This window comes from Sinohyriopsis cumingii, chromosome 8, assembly GCF_028554795.1.
Source record: "Sinohyriopsis cumingii isolate HCF-2022 chromosome 8, ASM2855479v2, whole genome shotgun sequence".
Lineage (NCBI taxonomy): Eukaryota > Metazoa > Mollusca > Bivalvia > Unionida > Unionidae > Sinohyriopsis > Sinohyriopsis cumingii.
The window spans coordinates 66,477,665-66,499,781 of NC_142968.1; the positions used below are offsets into that span (position 1 = coordinate 66,477,665).

The 22,117-nt window shown below is 34.5% G+C and overlaps 1 protein-coding gene across 1 annotated transcript in view; it reads right to left on the bottom strand.

Annotated features, from left to right (window-relative positions):
* LOC149793724 (hemicentin-1-like) overlaps positions 1-22,117 on the bottom strand; it is a 204,284-nt gene that overhangs the window by 25,007 nt on the left and 157,160 nt on the right. Inside the window, exons 22-26 of the mRNA XM_089969043.1 lie at positions 20,499-20,543; positions 19,608-19,652; positions 15,074-15,130; positions 8,071-8,124; positions 5,107-5,157 (exon numbers count right to left, since the gene is read on the bottom strand). Of these exons, the coding sequence (XP_089825169.1) occupies positions 5,107-5,157; positions 8,071-8,124; positions 15,074-15,130; positions 19,608-19,652; positions 20,499-20,543 (252 nt within the window). The remainder of the gene's footprint in view (positions 1-5,106; positions 5,158-8,070; positions 8,125-15,073; positions 15,131-19,607; positions 19,653-20,498; positions 20,544-22,117) is intronic.

The following is a 22,117-nucleotide window of genomic DNA, read 5'->3' on the forward strand; positions in this document are numbered from 1 at the left end:
AACTCAACCTGTTCACTTGGACAAAAACAAGCTTTCTTTGACCAATGCATACATGCCCCAACCATAGACTGAATAGTCTTTGTCTTGTAATTTAATTGATTAAATATAGTTTGAGTTTACAATGTCACAGTGCAATTCTTTCTCTGGCCCCTTGTTGGGCCCCTCTTTGTCTACTATGGTTGCTCTGCCAGTCATGATGTCATTGCAGCCAGTATATGTTTGTGTGTGTGTGTGTGTGTGTGTGTGTGTGTGTGTGATTTGGATTTTTAATGCAGCTTTGACAATTTTTCAGTCATATTGCTACGATGTCTGCAGTGTGGCAGTTTATAGTGATGTCTAGCACTGGGACATCATGCCACAGACATGTAGCATTATGTCCCATCCAGTCAAATTATCCTGACACTTAAGGCTGACTGGTCTTTAACACTAATCTCTTAATGCTGAGTGCCAAGTGAGGCAACTGTTAGTACCATTTCTGGAAGTCTTTGGTATGACTTGGCTGGGGAGTGATCATCAGTATATGTCAAGAAGCTGGCAACTAAATTAAGATATGTTGTTATGTTGAACCAGTCATATGACCAAGTTAGAGCACGTGATCAAACACTGTCAGTTGTTTGAGGCATTCAGACAGCAACTGGGATGCCTGTCGAGATGTGTATTTTTCAGAGTCAATGCTGCATAGACCTTAAAATTATTTGTGGTAAAAAGATACAATCCTTCTCTTTGCTGATACCACATGTTACTTACCATCTTTTGGGGATCATATGTTTATTCAGCCCACAATGGCATAGATCAAGACAAACTATTAATCGTTTGACCAGCATTCACAATACAGAACTTAACTTAGCCATCACTATGACAAATTCAGCTTGGGTAGTCATTTCAGAAAGTTGGACTGCATCAAAATTGGTTAAACAGTTAGCTGAGAAGAACATCAAGGTCTCAGTTTCAATTGGAAAGAAGCATCTTCTTCAACTGTACAGAGATAATGTATAGCAAACGGGTGATTCTTCTTTGTGTTCAAGAGCAAAATCACAGGACCAGACAGGTGTTTCATTTGTGTCTTCAACAGCATCGTCATGAGACCTGCAAGCAGCTGATACACCATGTGATCTAAATATGTTGGACATGGAAGCTATCAAACAACAGTTGGCCGAATTACAAGCATCTGTCACCGCATTGACATAATCTTCCACAACAACTACCATATCACCACAAAGTACAACAGCTTCACAATCTTCTTCCAAGGATACATGTCAATAACATAGTGACTTTAACTTTCAATCGGCCCTTGCTAGGCATGTGGTTGACAACATGAGATTCTCTCAAACACTGCATTATACTGTGCCGTTGAAAACTCTCACCAGTTGACATTGTGTCCAGCAACAGACATAAGGACATACTCAATGGTAAGCATGTTAGTCTTGCCCTACTGCTGATACCAGGAATGGACTATAGCTCAGAGACTAATGTTAGCAATCCTGGTGGCAACCAAATTGGAGTGAAAGGGAATGACCCATGTTTAGCAGGCACACTATTTCTGAATTTTGTATGGACCTCTCTAAATACAAAACATTCTCTGTGAGGTCTATCCAATTAGGAGGCCTGACTTAGACTCTTATGCTGACTTGATTGATGAACTGCATCAGAAATACAGTGAAACTGGTTTTTATCAGTATCATAATACATTTTCTTGCAAGGCTGCACAGTATTTAATACAATACAATGTTGTTGTAGATTAGTCTTCCTGGGATACCGAGTTGTTTCTAGCTATTTTCTTTGGTAGAAAGACAGAGGTTTGCATTCATTGCAACAGTACTCTGCACTCAAGTGGCTTCTGTCCAGCTAACCTCACAATGCCTTTGATTACTCAACAATCTAAGAGAAATAGCAAATATCTGAATTTCAACTCAGCTAATCATACTCCAATGGATCGGCATGGCCGTCCAGTAATTCTGTTCAATGGGAAACAAATAATGCAACAATTTCAATGAGACCTATTGTAACGGGCCTAACTGAGGTTTATTATATATATGTAAATTGTGCAATAATGACCACCCTTAGGCCACATGTGATCAGAATGACCACCCTCAGACCACATGAAATCAGAGAATCAAGAATGAGAACCCTCAGGCCACATGAAATCAGGGAATCAAGAATGACCACCCTCAGGCCACATGTGATCAGAATGACCACCCTCAGGTCACATGTAATCAGATAATCAAGAATGAGAACCCCATTAAAACTTTAAGTCATGCTAAAGAAAATAAGGACAGACTCTTTTCTGTTCACGGTGTGGCGCTAGATAAGATACAAGGAAATTATGTTTCTTCCATGCCTACAACTGCCACTACCCCTATAAATGTTGATGTGCTTCTTCAAGAGCTCCAAGCTCACCATGATGTTGATTTTGTAATAGATTTAATAAATGGTTTGCATGAGGGTTTTCGTGCTGGTATTCAGAAAGAATCTTCAGTAAGCTATGACTGTAAAAATTTAATGTTCATTAGATCCCAGCCACACAGAGTTCTAGATATTATAGAACAGGAGAAAAAAAAGGGATTTCTGATAGGACCTTTTGATTCTTCACCTTACCCAATTTACTGGGTAAATCCTATAGGCATCGTTGAGGGTAAATACTCCAGGAAAAAGAAACTAAATGTTGATCTCTCAGCCCTGCATGATAATCAAGAACACTAAAGTCTTAATATCTAGATTGACAGGTAGGAGTTTCCCTTTAAATATGTCATAGGTCAATGATGCCATAAAGACAATTAGAAAGGCAGGTACAGGGGTGTGGTTATGTAAATTTGACATTTGTGATGCATTTAAACTCATTTCCATCCACCCTAGTCTGTGGTCTTATCATGGCATTAAATGGAACAATCAGGGTTATTTCTATGTACATCTAGTGTTTTGTTCTCGGTCTTCACCAAAGATTTTCACCAAACTGTCATAGCTATCACAAACTGTCATAGCTATCACAAACTGTCATAGCTATCACAAACTGTCACATGTTGGATTGTAGTGAATAACTGTGGCATTGACAATCTGCTCTAGTTGATGGATGACTTCTTTACAATGGTGGAATGAAGGGAGGCGGGTGGTTGTTTCCAAAGATAATTTTAAGTTAAATGCAGCGTCAACACTGAACAGCATGCATCTCTACAGGCATCCTAGTAGCTGTATAAATGCCTCAAACAACTGACATAATGTTTCATCACATGCTCCAACTTGGTCATCTGATTGTTCAACATGACAACATATCTAAATTTAGTTACTAACTTATTAACATATACTGGCTGCAATGACATCATGTCTGGCAGAGCAGCCGTAGTAGACAAAGAGGTGCCCACCAACGGGTCAGAGAAGGATGCACTGTGTAATATTCAAACTATATTTAATCAATTAAATTACAATTAAAATAACACACAATACATAGGTTCAATATACACTTTATTGTACATATAAAATAATCTTGGCACAACGGGGGCAAGTCCTGTCACAGTACACTGCACCAGCCTAGCTCTGAATTGTTTGTTCTATAGGAATGACTCAGGAAGAGAGACTTGTGGGAGTTTGTAGGGTTGTGAAGAGTGTCCGACACCTGTATTTGGAGCCACAAGGAGCTGATACGAGGTATATAGGGACACTGATAACCAAAACTCAACAAGTCTGATCCTGAGGATGCCATGATAACAAATATCAGCCGATATTCCATACATGCACCGTAGGAAGTGGGTATGAAGTATATATGGGCATAATAATAGAGCACATTTAAGTACTGACACAAATTGGGTGTCAAAGGCAAAGTTGTTAACGCATGAAACTTGGCAATGGCCCAAATGAAGTGAAGGAAATGCTGTGACTATGGAACAGGTTGACTGTAACGAAGGCCTGGCCCCCACAATAATGGCATAAAAAATGTAATCAGGTCAATTATATATGCAAAAAATATTGCTAATTTTATTTTTTGTACTTCAGTAGGTTTCAACTTAATCATGTTTGGTGTTTTATAGCAAAGTAACACACTGAAGGTTATAGTTAAGTGCAATGTCCATTGATACACTCATTGTCCATGGATACACTCTGGTAGCCAATCCATGGATACACTCTGGTACCCAATCCAGGCTGATATGTAATTGGGAAATGAACCTGCAACCATCTGGCCACAACTCCATTCACCCAATACTTTTACCACTGGTCACTATTTCCAATGTCCAATGCCTTGACCACTGGTCACTATTCCAATTGTTCAAAGTCTTAACCATTGGGCCATTGCAGCTTCTTAATTATGCAAACAAGGATTTTACTTAAAACAGTCCAAGTTCAATGACCTCAAAAGCCTATGTAGCACTGGGATAAAATATCTAACTGGGTCAATGTATACATGTTAATAAAATTATGTTTGCTTCCATTTGTTGGCACTTTGTAGTTTCTGCACACTGACACCAGTTTAGTTTTCTAAGATGGACCTTAGTGAAAAGACAGGACCAAATCAAGAAAGCCCTTCCCCTGCCATCTATATCCCATTCATATCATCATGGATGTAACTACTTTATATACTTGCTTACAACTCAGTTCCAACTGCAAACAACATAGACAATGATCTGCCACTGCATAAAGTACCAGCAGATCAGAGTCTATATTGTTTGTTCTACTGATTACTCTTTTCAAACTGCATAGACCCAGGTCTCCCAGCACATAATGTGATGGCAGTTCTGGGTCTATGTAGTTTGCAGCTTGTCTTATTTTATAAAAGTGAATACATATGGTATAATAAAGCCACTTAAGATACGTCTTCAAACCATATTCCAAAGATGTATTCTCATTTCCTTGACCATCCTTTGGACCATGACTGTTTGGATATGGCTACCATGGCGTGGTTTATTTTAGACAATAAATGGTCAACATATCAGTGTTCAAAATGACAACAAAAATCTACAGTCACTGAAAGTAATGGTCTCAGGTTATGACCTGATTATTTGTATAAAAAGTACCTGCAGACAGACTAGCAGAATACGTAACAGTAAAGCTTTATAATTTATATCAAAAGGTGGATTATGCTGTGTTAAGCATACATGTGGGAAAAGAACGGTTACTTACTGGTGAGGTGGTTTACGAGCAGGAACTCTGGTTGAATCTTCATCTTCATGACTAAAGAAATTGTTATAAAAAGATATAATGGTTGTCCAATATGACTTACAGATAATGACTTTCAATTTGATGATTTTGAAAATATTTCAGGCATGGTTATTTCAAGATATTTTAGGAGACCAATTTATCATGCATTTAATGTGGCCTGGCCATTATATTCCCAAAGATCTAAACATTCATTTCTCACAATGTGGTGCTGTCCTACATCAGAACTAACATAGCATGAAGGTAGTGATGTCTTCATGATTAACACTGTATGAATATGGTACTGTCTTATTTCAGGATTAAATGTAGGAAGGTGGTGATTCCTTACATCATAATTAATACTGGATGAATGTGGTGCTGCCTTAAATCATAATTAGCACAGTATGAATGTGGTGTTGCCTTAAAACAGAAATAACAGTATCCATGAGGTGCCACTTTACATGAGAATTGACACAGTATCCATGTGATGCCAATTTAGATCAGAATTAATACAGTATAATTGTGGTGCCACCTTACACCTAAATTAAAAGTATCAGTGCAGTGCTGCCTTACATCAGAATTAACAGTATGAAAGTGGTGCTACCCTACAAAAGATTAATACAAACTTAACAATAGATAAATAGACATGTAGTAACAGGGGTCTTAAGAATAACTATTAACATGCAGTATTTTATACAAACAAATCACCAGATGATTGAGGTTGTTGAAGGAAACAATGCTACTAAAAACAGAACCACACAGGAAATCAAGATGGAAAATATTAAGGTGAGGTTGTTGAAGGAAACAATGCTATTAAAAACAGAACCACACAGGAAATCAAGATGGAAAATATTAAGGTGAGGTTGTTGAAGGAAACAATGCTATTAAAAACAGAACCACACAGGAAATCAAGATGGAAAATATTAAGGTGAGGTTGTTGAAGGAAACAATGCTATTAAAAACAGAACCACACAGGAAATCAAGATGGAAAATATTAAGGTGAGATTGTTGAAGGAAACAATGCTATTAAAAACAGAACCACACAGGAAATCAAGATGGAAAATATTAAGGTGAGATTGTTGAAGGAAACAATGCTACTAAAAACAGAACCACACAGGAAATCAAGATGGAAAATATTAAGGTGAGATTGTTGAAGGAAACAATGCTACTAAAAACAGAACCACACAGGAAATCAAGATGGAAAATATTAAGGTCATGCTTGTAAATAAGCTCAAACTTGAGAATTTTTTTTTCAACCATCATTACTGATGTACACAGCTCCAACAATGGTAATAAAGTTTCACAAAATGTTCTTTATTTATGGCCAAACTAAGATCAGCATAATCAGCATTGCATTTAATATTTTGCCAATGATTAGCCAAGAATTAGTTTTTTTATCCCACTCTGTGAAATATGGTTATTCACCTCATTAAGTACAGGGTATAAATCAGTTTCATCAGTTAGTTACATTTAGATGAGAAAAGCACGTTATATGCCCACCCAGTGTTAGTCTTATATGGGGATAACAAGAAAAGCACATTACATGTCCACCCAGTGTTTCATAGTCTTATATGGAGATAACAAGAAAAGCACATTACATGTCCACCCAGTGTTTCAAAGTCTTATATGGAGATAACAAGAAAAGTACATTACATGTCCACCCAGTGTTTCAAAGTCTTATATGGGGATAACAAGAAAAGCACATTACATGTCCACCCAGTGTTTGATAGTCTTATATGGGGATAACAAGAAAAGCACATTACATGTCCACCCAGTGTTTCAAAGTCTTATTTGGAGATAACAAGAAAAGTACATTACATGTCCACCCAATGTTTCAAAGTCTTATATGGGGATAACAAGAAAAGCACATTACATGTCCACCCAGTGTTTAATAGTCTTATATGGGGATAACAAGAAAAGCACATTACATGTCCACCCAGTGTTTAGTAGTCTTCAAAGAGGATAACAAGAAAAGTACAATACATGTCCACCCAGTCTTTCATAGTCTTATATGGGGATAACAAGAAAAGCACCCAGTGTTTAATTAGTCTTCATTGGGGAAAACAATAAAAGCGTTTTACATGTCTACCAAGTGTTCAATTAAGTCTTCAATGGGGATAAGAAGAAAAGCACTTTACATGTCTACCAAGTGTTCAATTAAGTCTTCAATGGGGATAACAAGAAAAGCACATTATAGGCTCACCGAGAATAAAAATGTGTGCACAAACCATTTTTCTTCTTTCAAGCAGTGACTTCAAAATTGGCCGGCTTTTACTAATCCCTAGTACCATTCACAAAATTTGGTCCAGGTCTGAGATGCTGAACTAATGTTACTCTGTGGAAATAATTTTTCTTCTGCCAGTGACCTTGGCCTTTGACCCTTTCATCCCAAACTTGATAGACATCTTCCTAACCCAATGTGCAAACCATTTACAGAGTTTAGTCCAGGTAAGTGATGCAACTCCATAAGTATGTAGAACTAATGTCATTGAGTGGACACCATATTTCTTCTTTCAATCACACATGCCATGTCCTTTGACCCCAATTGTTAGACCTCTTTTTTACTCCAGGTGCAAGCCATCTGTAAAGTTTGGTAACTGTAGATGGTCAAGTAAATCTGCAGAAACCCATTTTCCTTCTTTCCAGTCTATGACCTCAAACTTTGAGTTTTGACCCCATATCAATAGGATTTTTTTCCTACCCAAAGCAAATTAGGACAATGTTTGGTAACAGTAGATGGTGGACAAGTCAAGTTACTGTGTTGAATCAAAATTAGTAACAAAATGTTTCCACAGTAAAGCTACATGATTAAAACAATTATTTTTCACATGCCACAACCATATGCACCATTTTGAATCCAAGCTTAATACTTTTTAAAAAGTAAAGCCATTACTTAAAAGCCGACCATTACCATGGAAACAGTTAACACAGCAACCACATTTAACTTACTTGGATACTCTACCACCATTTAATTGCCTACTTGGAAGAGGTCTCAAGTGTGCACTGAAGTAATAATCAACATGCAGGAAAATAACATTTGTTTTTATTCCAAAAGAAAGTACATAATAAAATATTTCATTAGTTAATTATAACACTCACAAAGAAAAAGAAAGGCCCTGTTTAGGTTCCATCATACTTTATCACATAAAAACTGAATTTAGGATGATGTTAGCCCAAACACTTCAAATCAAACTTGTCCCATAAAAACAAACATTAGATCATCTTTTACAATTCTTGTAGCATAAACAGAATAGCTTGCAGCTATGTTCATGCAAAATTAAAGCCATTTCAATTCACACAATATTAAAGCTGTTTCAGTTCATGTAACATGTTAAAGCCATTTCAATTCATGTAACGTTAAAGCCGTTTCAATTCATGTAATGTTAAAGCCGTTTCAATTCATGTAATGTTAAATCCATTTCAATTCATGTAATGTTAAATCCATTTCAATTCATGTAATGTTAAAGCCATTTCAATTCATGTAATGTTAAAGCCGTTTCAATTCATGTAATGTTAAAGCTACTTCAATTCATGTAACGTTAAAGCCATTTCAATTCATGTAACGTTAAAGCCATTTCAATTCATGTAACGTTAAAGCCATTTCAATTCATGTAACGTTAAAGCCATTTCAATTCATGTAACGTTAAAGCCATTCAATTCATGTATCATTAAAGCCATTTCAATTCATGTAACATATTAAAGCCATTTCAAGTCAAACTGTCCACTGATGGTTCAAGAAGATCTTTATAGTATATCTTCATTCAAGGAATTTTCTATAATTTATCATCTGTGAACTGGAGATGGTCTGAATTTCATTCACATAACATGTCAGACTGACTTAAATGTACGTTTAGAATCTAGAAATTTGAAACTTAAATTTGACCAATGAGATGCCTTCCAATTGGGCTTAACTTATTACTTGTGATGGTAAAAGTAGTCTGGTATTTTGAGATAAATATATTCGTGGAAAATAAACACCATACAGCATTGTGCCTCAAAATGCACTTTAATAAATGTAAAATTATTAGATGGATAAATGGATGGACATTCAACATGGCTGTTAAGCATGCATGTAACAATAAATTCTGGGCCCTACAGCAAACCCTCCCAATAAAAGAGTTGTTTAAAAGGAAGATTTTGGCTGCCACACAAGTAGTTGGGCTGCATGGGTGGTTGCTTTACTACTGTGGGTATTTTGTTTGGTTTTGTCCTCTACAGCACATCAACACAAGTTGGTTATTTGGTGTTGAGGCAATTGGAGTAAAGTCTGTGGGCTATTAACAAATACATCACTGAGTAAACACTTAGGAAAACTTTCAGGCTATATGAATGAAGTATGCCATTAATAAACAAGGAATGTTAATTGAAAAAATGTGAAAAAGAGACCTAAGTTAGGCCTAAAATTGCTCACATGGCTTTACATGTTCTCTAAAAATTGGGTGGGTGGGGGTGGTACTTAAATTCCAATTGGACCTGAGATCACTCAAAACAATTGCCAGAGTAGAGGAGTTAGCCAAGAAATGTGGTTTAACATTTTGTTTTCTGGTGGGAGGTTTTATTTGCCAGGAAAGGCAGCCACAGTGGAAGGCAGAAAGGCATAATTGGTACAAACTTAAAATATATTATGTCCAAATATTTTTTGTAAAATTTGGACATTTTCTATTCATTTTTAAGCTTCTTTTGTTGGCAAATATTTGAAAGGACTTCATGCTAAAGATGCTTTTTTCTAAATTTCAGTCAATTTACGTTGTGAAGTCTTTGAGAAGTTATTAGGGTTTTTGGTTTAAAATGTGTTGGCCATATTAAAGGATACAGCAGCTTCAATTGTGCAACGTGAAAGATATTAATTCTAGATTAGTGTCAAAATTATCAATTTATGTTTAGCCATTCTTATGAGAATAATTTTACTAGGTGGCACTGCGCTAATTAGGTCAAGGTTTTGTTACACTAATTAAATCAATCAGCTACTATTGCATCCTGCTGTAGTTAATAAGAAAACCTTAATTATTTTTCCTCTCATTTTTCTTGGACATTTGCTGACTGTTGAAGAATGCTACTTGTATGGGATGGAAAGCAGATAAATAAAATATGTTTTAAAATATTTGTGGAGTACAGCCTTTTTAGTTTTTGTTTAGAATGACAAAGCAAACAGACATGATACGGAAATCTCTCTAAGGATCACAATAGCTACAAAATTCTAGTTATTTCATGCCAGTGCAGTTATTTCCACACAATACACTTTAGAAGAAGACTTTTGAAGCAGTGTTGGACCTTTATGTCTCCTGTAATTTCATTACAGATGGAATTTTGGGAAAACATATTTTGGAGAAATGCCAAACACACATGGAATGATGAGTCCAAAATCATGTATATGTATTATGTAATGCAATTTTGGCAATGTTCAAGTAGGAAATAGTTGAAAACTAAAACATATCCAAGGCAGAATTAGTTCTAGTTATTGGTAAAACCTGTTATAACGTGATGCTCAGGGTCCAAAGAATGACATCAATATATAAGCAGGATCGCATTAACAAATTCTCAGAAAATGTCAAACTAGCTACATGTTACTTCTTCCAAACATTAAACAGTGCTGACTGTATTCAAAAATCATTTAACTTGTCTGAACTTGATAGCTTTTCTTTATTTTTGTTAACAAATATAATGATGCAATATGTTTAACAAAAATTCAGAAGTTAAAGCAACATTAAATGCAGTGCTGGGATTAATAATCTGCTAGAGGTATGAATAATTGGCTTTTCCGAGAACATGTATTTAAGATATTAAAAAGAAGGTCACATTAAATTAAAATATGAGAGCCATGCTTCCATCATGTTATAAGCAGAAGCATGTAATAACAAATCATGTTACAATGGGTTTATCTGAAAACTTTTCTGACAATTTCATAAAGTGTGGTCATAAAAGTAGGTAATGGAGGTGGGGTGTGAATAAAGAGGATCTAAATATGTCCTTATCTGTTTATGGAAATGGAGTGGATTTTGATTGGAAACAGGAGTGTATGCATTTACAAGAATGCCTTAAACCAAAGTGGACTCTAATTAACTGAATCAGCTTAAGCTGCATTAGGAAAAGCTGTCATGATATCATTAATATCATGTATGTACATATCTCAAAAGGTTCATGTTATTTTACAACAACCATGATAACGCTACTAATCTATGCAAACACCTATATTTCCATGAGAAGAAAACCATATTCTGCATGATGACTTGTGAAATTTATCATTATCAAAATGAAAATCTTTTTATAGTTAGTACAATTTCAAAGTTTATATTATAAACTGAATGAGAAAACAATGGCCTACACGTAGTTACATCTCTCTTGTTCCTGTCTCCATCATCTTACAAGTTAAACTGAAAGATTGTTAGCTCACCATTTCTATTAGTGATTCAGCAAAAACTAAATCTTCATAAAATTTCAATTTTGCTCACAAATTATTAAGAGATACAGACCCTGCTGTATGATATTATAGATGAAAGGTACATTGTTATTTTTGCTATTATAGATGAAAGGTACATGGTTATTACTGCTATTATACTGGAATAGGAAAGGTACATGGATATTACTTCTATTGATGAAAGGTGCATGGTTATTACCATGATTATTGATGAAAGGTACATGGTTATTACCATGATTACTGATGAAAGGTACATGGTTATTACCATGATTATTGATGAAAGGTACATGATTATTACCATGATTTTTGATGAAAGGTACATGGTTATTGCTCTGATTATTGATGAAAGGTACATGGTTATTACCGTGATTATTGATGAAAGGTACATGGTTATTACCATGATTATTGATGACAGGTACATGGTTATTACTGTGATTATTGAGGAAAGGTACATGAGTATTAATGCAATTATAGCAGTAAATTAAAGGTACATGGTTATTACTGCTATTATACTGGTAGATGAAAGGTATGTAGATATTACTTCTATCATTGATGAAAGGTACATGGTTATTACTGTGATTATTGATGAAAGGTACATGGTTATTACTGTGATTATTGATGAAAGGTACATGGTTATTGCTGTGATTATTGATGAAAGGTACATGGTTATTGCTGTGATTATTGATGAAAGGTACATGGTTATTATTGTGATTATTGATGAAAGGTACATGGTTATTATTGTGATTATTGATGAAAGGTACATGGTTATTATTGTGATTATTGATGAAAGGTACATGGTTATTATTGTGATTATTGATGAAAGGTATATGGTTATTATTGTGATTATTGATGAAAGGTACATGGTTATTACCATGATTATTGATGAAAGGTACATGGTTATTGCTCTGATTATTGATGAAAGGTACATGGTTATTACCGTGATTATTGATGAAAGGTACATGGTTATTACTGTGATTATTGATGAAAGGTACATGGTTCTTCATGCAATCATAGCAGCAAATTAAAGGTACATGGTTATTACTGCTATTATACTGGTAGATGAAAGGTATGTAGATATTACTTCTATTATTGATGAAAGGTACATGGTTATTACTGTGATTATTGATGAAAGGTACATGGTTATTGCTGTGATTATTGATGAAAGTTACATGGTTATTATTGTGATTATTGATGAAAGGTACATGGTTATTATTGTGATTATTGATGAAAGGTACATGGTTATTATTGTGATTATTGATGAAAGGTACATGGTTATTATTGTGATTATTGATGAAAGGTACATGGTTATTAGTGTGATTATTGATGAAAGGTACATGGTTATTACTGTGATTATTGATGAAAGGTACATGGTTATTATTGTGATTATTGATGAAAGGTACATGGTTATTACTGTGATTATTGATGAAAGGTACATGGTTATTACCATGATTATTGATGAAAGGTACATGGTTATTGCTGTGATTATTGATGAAAGGTACATGGTTATTACCGAGATTATTGATGAAAGGTACATGATTATTGCTGTGATTATTGATGAAAGGTACATGGTTATTTCTGTGATTATTGATGAAAGGTACATGGTTATTGCTGTGATTATTGATGAAAGGTACATGGTTATTACTGTGATTATTGATGAAAGGTACATGGTTATTACTGTGATTATTGATGAAAGGTACATGGTTCTTCATGCAATCATAGCAGCAAATTAAAGGTACATGGTTATTACTGCTATTATACTGGTAGATGAAAGGTATGTAGATATTACTTCTATTATTGATGAAAGGTACATGGTTATTACTGTGATTATTGATGAAAGGTACATGGTTATTGCTGTGATTATTGATGAAAGGTACATGGTTATTATTGTGATTATTGATGAAAGGTACATGATTATTACTGTGATTATTGATGAAAGGTACATGGTTATTACTGTGATTATTGATGAAAGGTACATGGTTATTACTGTGATTATTGATGAAAGGTACATGGTTATTACCATGATTATTGATGAAAGGTACATGGTTATTTCTGTGATTATTGATGAAAGGTACATGGTTATTTCTGTGATTATTGATGAAAGGTACATGGTTATTACTGTGATTATTGATGAAAGGTACATGGTTATTATTGTGATTATTGATGAAAGGTACATGGTTATTATTGTGATTATTGATGAAAGGTACATGGTTATTACAATGATTATTGATTAAAGGTACATGGTTATTAATGCAATTATAGCAGTAAATTAAAGGTACATGGTTATTACTGCTATTATACTGGTAGATGAAAGGTATGTAGATATTACTTCTATTATTGATGAAAGATACATGGTTATTACCATGCTTATTGATGAAAGGTACATGGTTATTGCTGTGATTATTGATGAAAGGTACATGGTTATTTCTGTGATTATTGATGAAAGGTACATGGTTATTTCAGTGATTATTGATGAAAGGTACATGATTATTACCATGATTATTGATGAAAGGTACATGGTTATTGCTGTGATTATTGATGAAAGGTACATGGTTATTTCAGTGATTATTGATGAAAGGTACATGATTATTGCTGTGATTATTGATGAAAGGTACATGGTTATTTCAGTGATTATTGATGAAAGGTACATGATTATTACCATGATTATTGATGAAAGGTACATGGTTATTGCTGTGATTATTGATGAAAGGTACATGGTTATTGCTGTGATTATTGATGAAAGGTACATGGTTATTTCAGTGATTATTGATGAAAGGTACATGATTATTACCATGATTATTGATGAAAGGTACATGGGTAATAATGCAATTATAGCAGTAAAAGAAAGGTACATGGTTATTACTTATAGATGAAAGGTAATTGGTTATTACTGCTATTGTAGGTCAAAAATACAAGGCTATTAATGTTTCACAGCTGTTAAGATCACTGAACATTGAATCTCCCAGTGTAACTTGCAATCTTCAACACATCCAAACTTCTGATTATCCTGGGAATGAAAATTTGCCAAGTTTTGCAGTGCCATTTTTTTCATCTGCTGATAACAGTACTGTTGACATTATCTAAACACCAATAAATATCAGTTTGTGTATGTATGCCTTCCTCAGACTTATTCTCACACATTTTCTCTCCATCTACATTGTTTTTATTTTATAAAATAGTAAACAATAAATGTTTGCATATTTTATAGTTATGCTTCAAGCATGTAATACTGACTTGTTTAAAAGACATGCCCTTACATAATCATTGAAACAAGGGTTAGTCATAAAGTCTACCATACTAATATAACCACAGTGTAAGATAGTTACAGGGGTTTTGGCATGTAGTTTTGGATAGATGCACATAGATACGGTAGATGTGTATAAGATAACAAGTTACCTGAAGTTAGACTTTTTAAGCATTTTTATCAAATGACATAAGACAATGTACAAGAATTGTTAGAATAGATATGAGAGATATTGACAGAGTGAAGTTAATTATCACTCTGCAGTCAATCAACCTTTTCTCTACATAGTTCCTTACCTATTGATTCTGTAGCTATCAGGAGCTCTTTGGCGTACAGGACTTGTGTAGGCGGCACTGTGCAAAATTACATATTAAATTACTGACAATACAATCATCAAATGGAGTGTCAAAGTAATGACATGAAAATTAAAATTCATCATCTTACCTTGTGACAAAATAATGAATTGTACTGCCTTCACCTTTGACATCTGGCCTACCCATGAATCAAAGAATTTGGTAATAAATATTCTACCTGATAATTAATTTAACAATTAGTATTACAATACCTGTAGTCTTAATGACAATCATTGCTTTGCATGATGAATTTTAATTATGCCCTGTAAGCTATAGATTTCTGACACCTAACTGATTTTTTTCATGTTTGTCAATTTTAGGAGCATCAGAAAATAAAGACTATCTATGACAAAAGTTCAGGAACCATGACAATGCTGTGTTATAACTGAATTCATAATATGCCAATATATGTTATATCAGGGTTCCCCATAACATGTAGAAATGGCCAAAAAGCAAAGAAGCAAAGTGGAGAAAATGTTATTCTTATAAAAATATATGAAGAAAAGGACAAAAAGTTAAATTTGGCCAAAATATCATGTCTGAGAATATAGTTCAGACCGTGTCATCTTTGTGAACTTAGTTGCAAGTAGAAAAATGTAATAATACCTTTTTCATTAATGGGAATCAATTACAGTCCACCAAGAGTCAAATTTTTACCAGAAGCAATCTGAAATAATTAGGGAGTGAAGGGCTTTTGTCTACTTATCCCATGAGAATGGCTACTGTACTACCAATAAATCTGTACCGACGAGAATGGCTACTGTACTGCCAATAAATCAGTACCCATGAGAATGGCTACTGTACTGCCAATAAATCAGTACCCATGAGAATGGCTACTGTACTGCCAATAAATCAGTACCCACGAGAATGGCTACTGTACTGCCAATAAATCAGTATCCATGAGAATGGCTACTGTACTGCCAATAAATCAGTACCCACGAGAATGGCTCCTGTACTGCCAATAAATCAGTACCCATGAGAATGGCTACTGTACTGCCAATAAATCTGTACCCATGAGAATGGCTACTGTACTGCCAATAAATCAGTACCCATGAGAATGGCTACTCTACTGCCAATAAATCAGTACCCATGGGAATGGCTACTGTACTGCCAATAAATCAGTACCCATGAGAATGGCTACTGTACTGCCAATAAATCAGTACCCACAAGAATGGCTACTGTACTGCCAATAAATCAGTACCCACGAGAATGGCTACTGTACTGCCAATAAATCAGTACCCATGAGAATGGCTACTGTACTGCCAATAAATCAGTACCCATGAGAATGGCTACTGTACTGCCAATAAATCAGTACCCATGAGAATGGCTACTGTACTGCCAATAAATCAGTACCCATGAGAATGGCTACTGTACTGCCAATAAATCTGTACCCATGAGAATGGCTACTGTACTGCCAATAAATTAGTACCCATGAGAATGGCTACTCTACTGCCAATAAATCAGTACCCATGGGAATGGCTACTGTACTGCCAATAAATCAGTACCCATGAGAATGGCTACTGTACTGCCAATAAATCTGTACCCATGAGAATGGCTACTGTACTGCCAATAAATTAGTACCCATGAGAATGGCTACTCTACTGCCAATAAATCAGTACCCATGGGAATGGCTACTGTACTGCCAATAAATCAGTAACTGCATCAACAAACATGCAAGTGTTACATCGGAAGTTAGCTAATGTACATGTTCAGGCAGTATTTCTTATAACTGCATTATTGATTTTTCATTCATATATATATATATATATATATATATATATATATATATATATATATATATATATATATATATAATCAGTAAAAAAAACACCAGGATGTTTTTCTAAAATTGTCACTTGTGTTCAACAAAGACATGTTGCAAACTGGATGTTGTCACAGTATGAGGTAAAACATGTACAGCAAATGAACAAGAGTCCCAGTCATGCTTCAAATCACTCACCTGTCTAACATAACATAACCTTGACCATTTCACTAACCAGGCTTATGACTAGTACAGTAGAACCTGTCTTGAAAGACCACCTCTTTTGCCAAAATATTATGGTCTCTCAAGACAGGTGGTCTCTCATAACGGGTCACAATCCTATATAATCAATAAATTTGTGCACTGAGAATGTGGTCTCACAAGACAGGTGGTCTCACATAGCAGTGGTCTTTCAAGACAGGTTTTACTGTACCAGGTAGTGTAAGAAGACATTGTATGTAAACTATCTCCCAAGCTTTATATCATCTTGGGTTTACCTATTTAATTACAATGATGTGTGTGTGTGTGTGTGTGTGTGTGTGTGTGTGTGTGTGTGTGTGTGTGTGTGTGTGTGTGTGTGTGTGTGTGTGTGTGTGTGTGTGTGTGTGTGTGTGTGTGTGTGTGTGTGTGTGTGTGTGTGTGTGTGTGTGTGAGTGCGTGTTTGTGTGTGTGATTTGGATTTCTTACACATCTTTAACAATTTTTCAGTCATATGGCTATGATGTCTGCAGTGTGAAAGTTTATAGTGATGTCTAGCACTGGAGCATCATGTGGTATCATATCCCACCCAGTCACATGATCCTGACACCAGGATGAAAAGTCCTAAACTGAACCTCTTAATACAGTACTGAGCACCAAGCAAGGCAGCTGCCATTTTTATAAGTCTTTGGTATGATAAGGCTGGGGACTGAACCCATGACCTCACATTTGAAGCAGATGCTCTAACCTAAAGTGCAATCAAAATCTCATGAGAAATGTGGCTTACAGAAGGATAACAAGTTCAACATATCTGATCAAGATCACCCCATTTATATGTGTGGATCTCAAACTCTGTAAACTGGACAAAAGATTATCTCATTAATATGTGTGGATCTCAAATTCAGCCAATTGGATGCAAGTTTATCTCAATAATATGCATGGAACTTGTTCATTATCAAATCCATCCAATATCATGAACACATACTGCAAGTCAATGTATTAAAACCAATCAGAAATATGGCTTCCAGAGGGGAAAACAGCTAAGCCAATCAGATGCAAGATCACCTCATTAGTATGCATGGATCTTGCTTATTAGTGAACATGTGAGATTTTAATCACATAAACATATATTCCAATTTTGATAAGAACTGAATCAGTAATGCAGCTTCCTGAGTGGTAGCAACTAGCACCAATCAGATGCAGGATCATCTCATTATTATGCATGGATCTTACTTATTACTGAATCAAAAATGTGGCCTCCAGAGTGGTAACAATTTCACCCAATTAGATGCAAGATCTGAATCATATAAGCATATATTCCACATCTGATGAAAATCAGAGTGGTATCAATATTAGCCAATCAGGCGCAACATTCCCTCATCAACAGCCAATCATATGCAACATCACATCAACATGCATGGAGTTTGATGATTATTGAACTCATCCGAGATAAAGATGATACAAACCCATATTCCAACTCTGAAATTGGATCAGAGATATGGACTCCAGAGTGGTAACAAGCACTTGTTGACAAACAGACACAGGATCATACCATAAGCTGCCTGGATTTTACGGCCAGGTCAGCTAATACAAACTGGTAATGTGTTTATGGAACTCAAATGCCCTTCCACAGTGATCTATATATGTAACACTTTACTAGACGGACACACAGACAATTATTTAGTGTGCAAGTAAGAACTCCCTTTTCAACAAATAATTCTTGTAAGTATTATGTTATGTTATTTTTCTTTACTAATCCACTGTGTTTTTAAAAGTAAGACCTATTAGAAATCTGTTATTTTATAGTTTTCCTAAATTGTCATAACATAGTAGATGGAGTCACTTAACATGTTATATGCAGAACTATATTAAAGTAAGAACAGTGTTATATACTGAACCATGGCATAGCAAGAATTATTTTTATTTGTGAAATAATGGGTTTCTAAAAAGGAAATAAAGGCATAACAATAAGCTTTATGTTTTTTTTTAAAAATCCATGTTGTTGTATACCATTTTGATCATTGTCATATGTTTCATAGCATAAAGCATTACGTCCAGAATAACATAATTATAAATGAGAAAAAGCTGTATACTGTATTAAAGTGGACAGAAATATGCTGCAGCAAGTCAATTACTTCTGCAAATTTAAACAAAATATCAAGGCTTATATTTGGGGTGGATAAATGGCAGTATGTATACCTTATTTTTTATTTCACAAATTAAAGAAAAAAATGAAAAGTAATGCTGAGCAGTTTTGTGCATGAATTTAACAAGTCCACCAAGTGTTTTCTTGGTCTTTTAAAGATTTACATATAATTCTGATTACTTCTATGTTGAGCATGCTCCCTAAATTCATGCATTAGTTTAGGCAAGTTAATAAAATGTTGCTTCATAGCTCTATGTAACAATATAGTGGTTAATCAATAAGTAACATCCATTGCTTTCTGTTACCCTTATTACATACATTATTATTATTATTATTATATTATTATTATTACTACATGTATTGCAAATTACCTTTCTGGTTTGCTTTGGAAACGATTGGCCAGGAATGGATCAGATCTGAAAAGAATTGATTCAAGAGCTCAGTTAACATTTTTCAGAATAGAAAAAAAAAAGTTTTGGGAGTGTTTTTGTCTCATTTTATCAAAACAATACATTTAAAACTGAAGGTCATCATCAACTTTGAAACTTTCATGTTATATTTAAAATACACAATCAGGATGCATTGATGAACATATATCAACTGTATCTTAAAAAATAAATTGTAATACATTTTTTTCAAAATTGATGAGCAGTTTCAGAGATGTTTTTCTATTTTCAGTAACACCAGCCACATTTGATTATTTAACTGGTATTATTTGTAGAGACCTGAAAGATTGTGATGCAAGTATGCTTTCTGCCAAATTTTTGTCAAATTCATTTGAGTAGTTTTTTGAGCATTCATTTAAAAAAGAAAATATTTTAAGTAACAGAAATCATATTTGATGATGGATTGGCACTTCTTGTACAAATACAAAAGTTTTTTTTAAATTGTTGTTTTAGTAGAAAAAAACATCCTATTTATTCTGTTTTAAAAATTCAGTGTCATGAAGAAAACAGCCTGTCTAAAAACTATCATATCAGTGTCATGAAGAAAACAGCCTGTCTAAAAACTATCATATCAGTGTCATGAAGAAAACAGCCTGTCTAAAAACTATCATATCAGTGCACTAGACCATAACTGACCATCATAACCACTCTTCAAAAACAAGGCTCACTAAAGCTTTTGGCCTGCATTTGCAGCAAAGAAGACAAAAGGAATTCATGTAATGGATAATCAAGATTTCAAGTATTTCAAAGGTTCTGATTCAGCAAGAAAAGTCAGCTCTGTACAAAAACAAGGACCATTCAAAATATTAAACTTACCCTTGTTCTGATGTTTTCTTTGGCTGAGCCACAATTGGTTGATGCCTAAAGTGGAGAGAAGAATTTTGCTTCATTCATACAACTAACAACTGGAAAATGACAACGATGACAAAGTTCACATTATATCTTATAAATGTAGCACCAAACATAATTACAATACAAAGCCTAAGTTAATTCCTAAATAACGAATTAAATAAAAAAAAGAACATTGCAAACACAATTATTCTATCCTGATTCTTGTGGTTTGCTTTTGTGACATTGTCCCATTTGACCATTAACAGACTTCTTCCCCCCACCAAAAAAAAAAAAATTAGAATTCCAATACTGAAAGTGGCTAAGCTCATGAAATTGCAAGTAGTATCATAAACCAGTTACATTGTAGATCAGTGTAAAGAGTACCCAATCTTTGAAAACTGCATGACTAATGCCATGAAATCATATATAGTACCAAACACCAGCAACACCATGAAATCACATATAGTTCCAAACACTAGCAACACCATGAAATCACATATAGTACTATACACCAGCAACACCATGAAATCACATATAGTACCAAACACCAGTGACACCATAGATCTGGTGCAAGCTGATCTGATTATATATGCAACCAAAATTTCTGCTGACAAAGTGTGCAAGTGCTGCAGTCACAAAAAGTAGAGTAAAAATTGTACTTAAAAAAATAAAAATACAAAATTAGAAACACTCATTCAAGTAGCATACACTATTTTACCAGTTCATTTACCATATAGATCAACCAATTTCTGAGTAATTATACTAAAACATGATTCTAACCAAAGGGTAAATTTCATCAAATGCAAAAGACTGACGAAATATAAAATAAGAATTCCATAGATTATTGTGTCTTCCTTCTCTGCAGTGACAAAATCAACCAAATACAGCAACCTCTGAAGAAATTGAACAAAGCGTGTCAGAGTGATGAATGTAAGTATTATTCACTACTAAGTGAATGCCCTATTCAAATTTCATAACTAACAGAAATAGAGCTGATTACAATACATGACATTAGCAGTGCAACTCAATTAATAAATGCTAGTTGAACACAAATACATTAAAAGTAGGTCACTGTTAGCTACAATCATGTTTAACCAAAATGACTAGTGCCCCTCAACAGTACTCCAGATAAGTTTCAGGTGTTACTGACCTTGAACCTAAGAATGCAAAATTCAATAGGATTCTCCCATGACATGTGCAAGTCACATATGATGTCTGAAAAAAACCTAGAGGAATGGTCAGCAATTTTCTCATGTAAATATACTCCCACCTGCCCCACATTCCACCCCTAGCCACATGATGGTGAGGAGTCTGTTGTCAAAAAAGTCCATTAAAACTTGAAAATAGTTTGTTGAATAAACTTAATACAAGTCTTCTCATGATTACCATAATATGTACCAAGTTTCACAGCAATACACTGAAAACTGCACGTATAGTTGCATTCCCAAAATTTTTGTCACATATTGCATCCATGAATAAGTGTAAAAGGGCAATAACTCTTATAAGAATTTGATACATATTCATTGAAACTAAAATGCTACATATTTCCTAGGTTTCTTTTATAGCGAAATTCATCAATACTGTCTTGTTACAACCACAGTAAA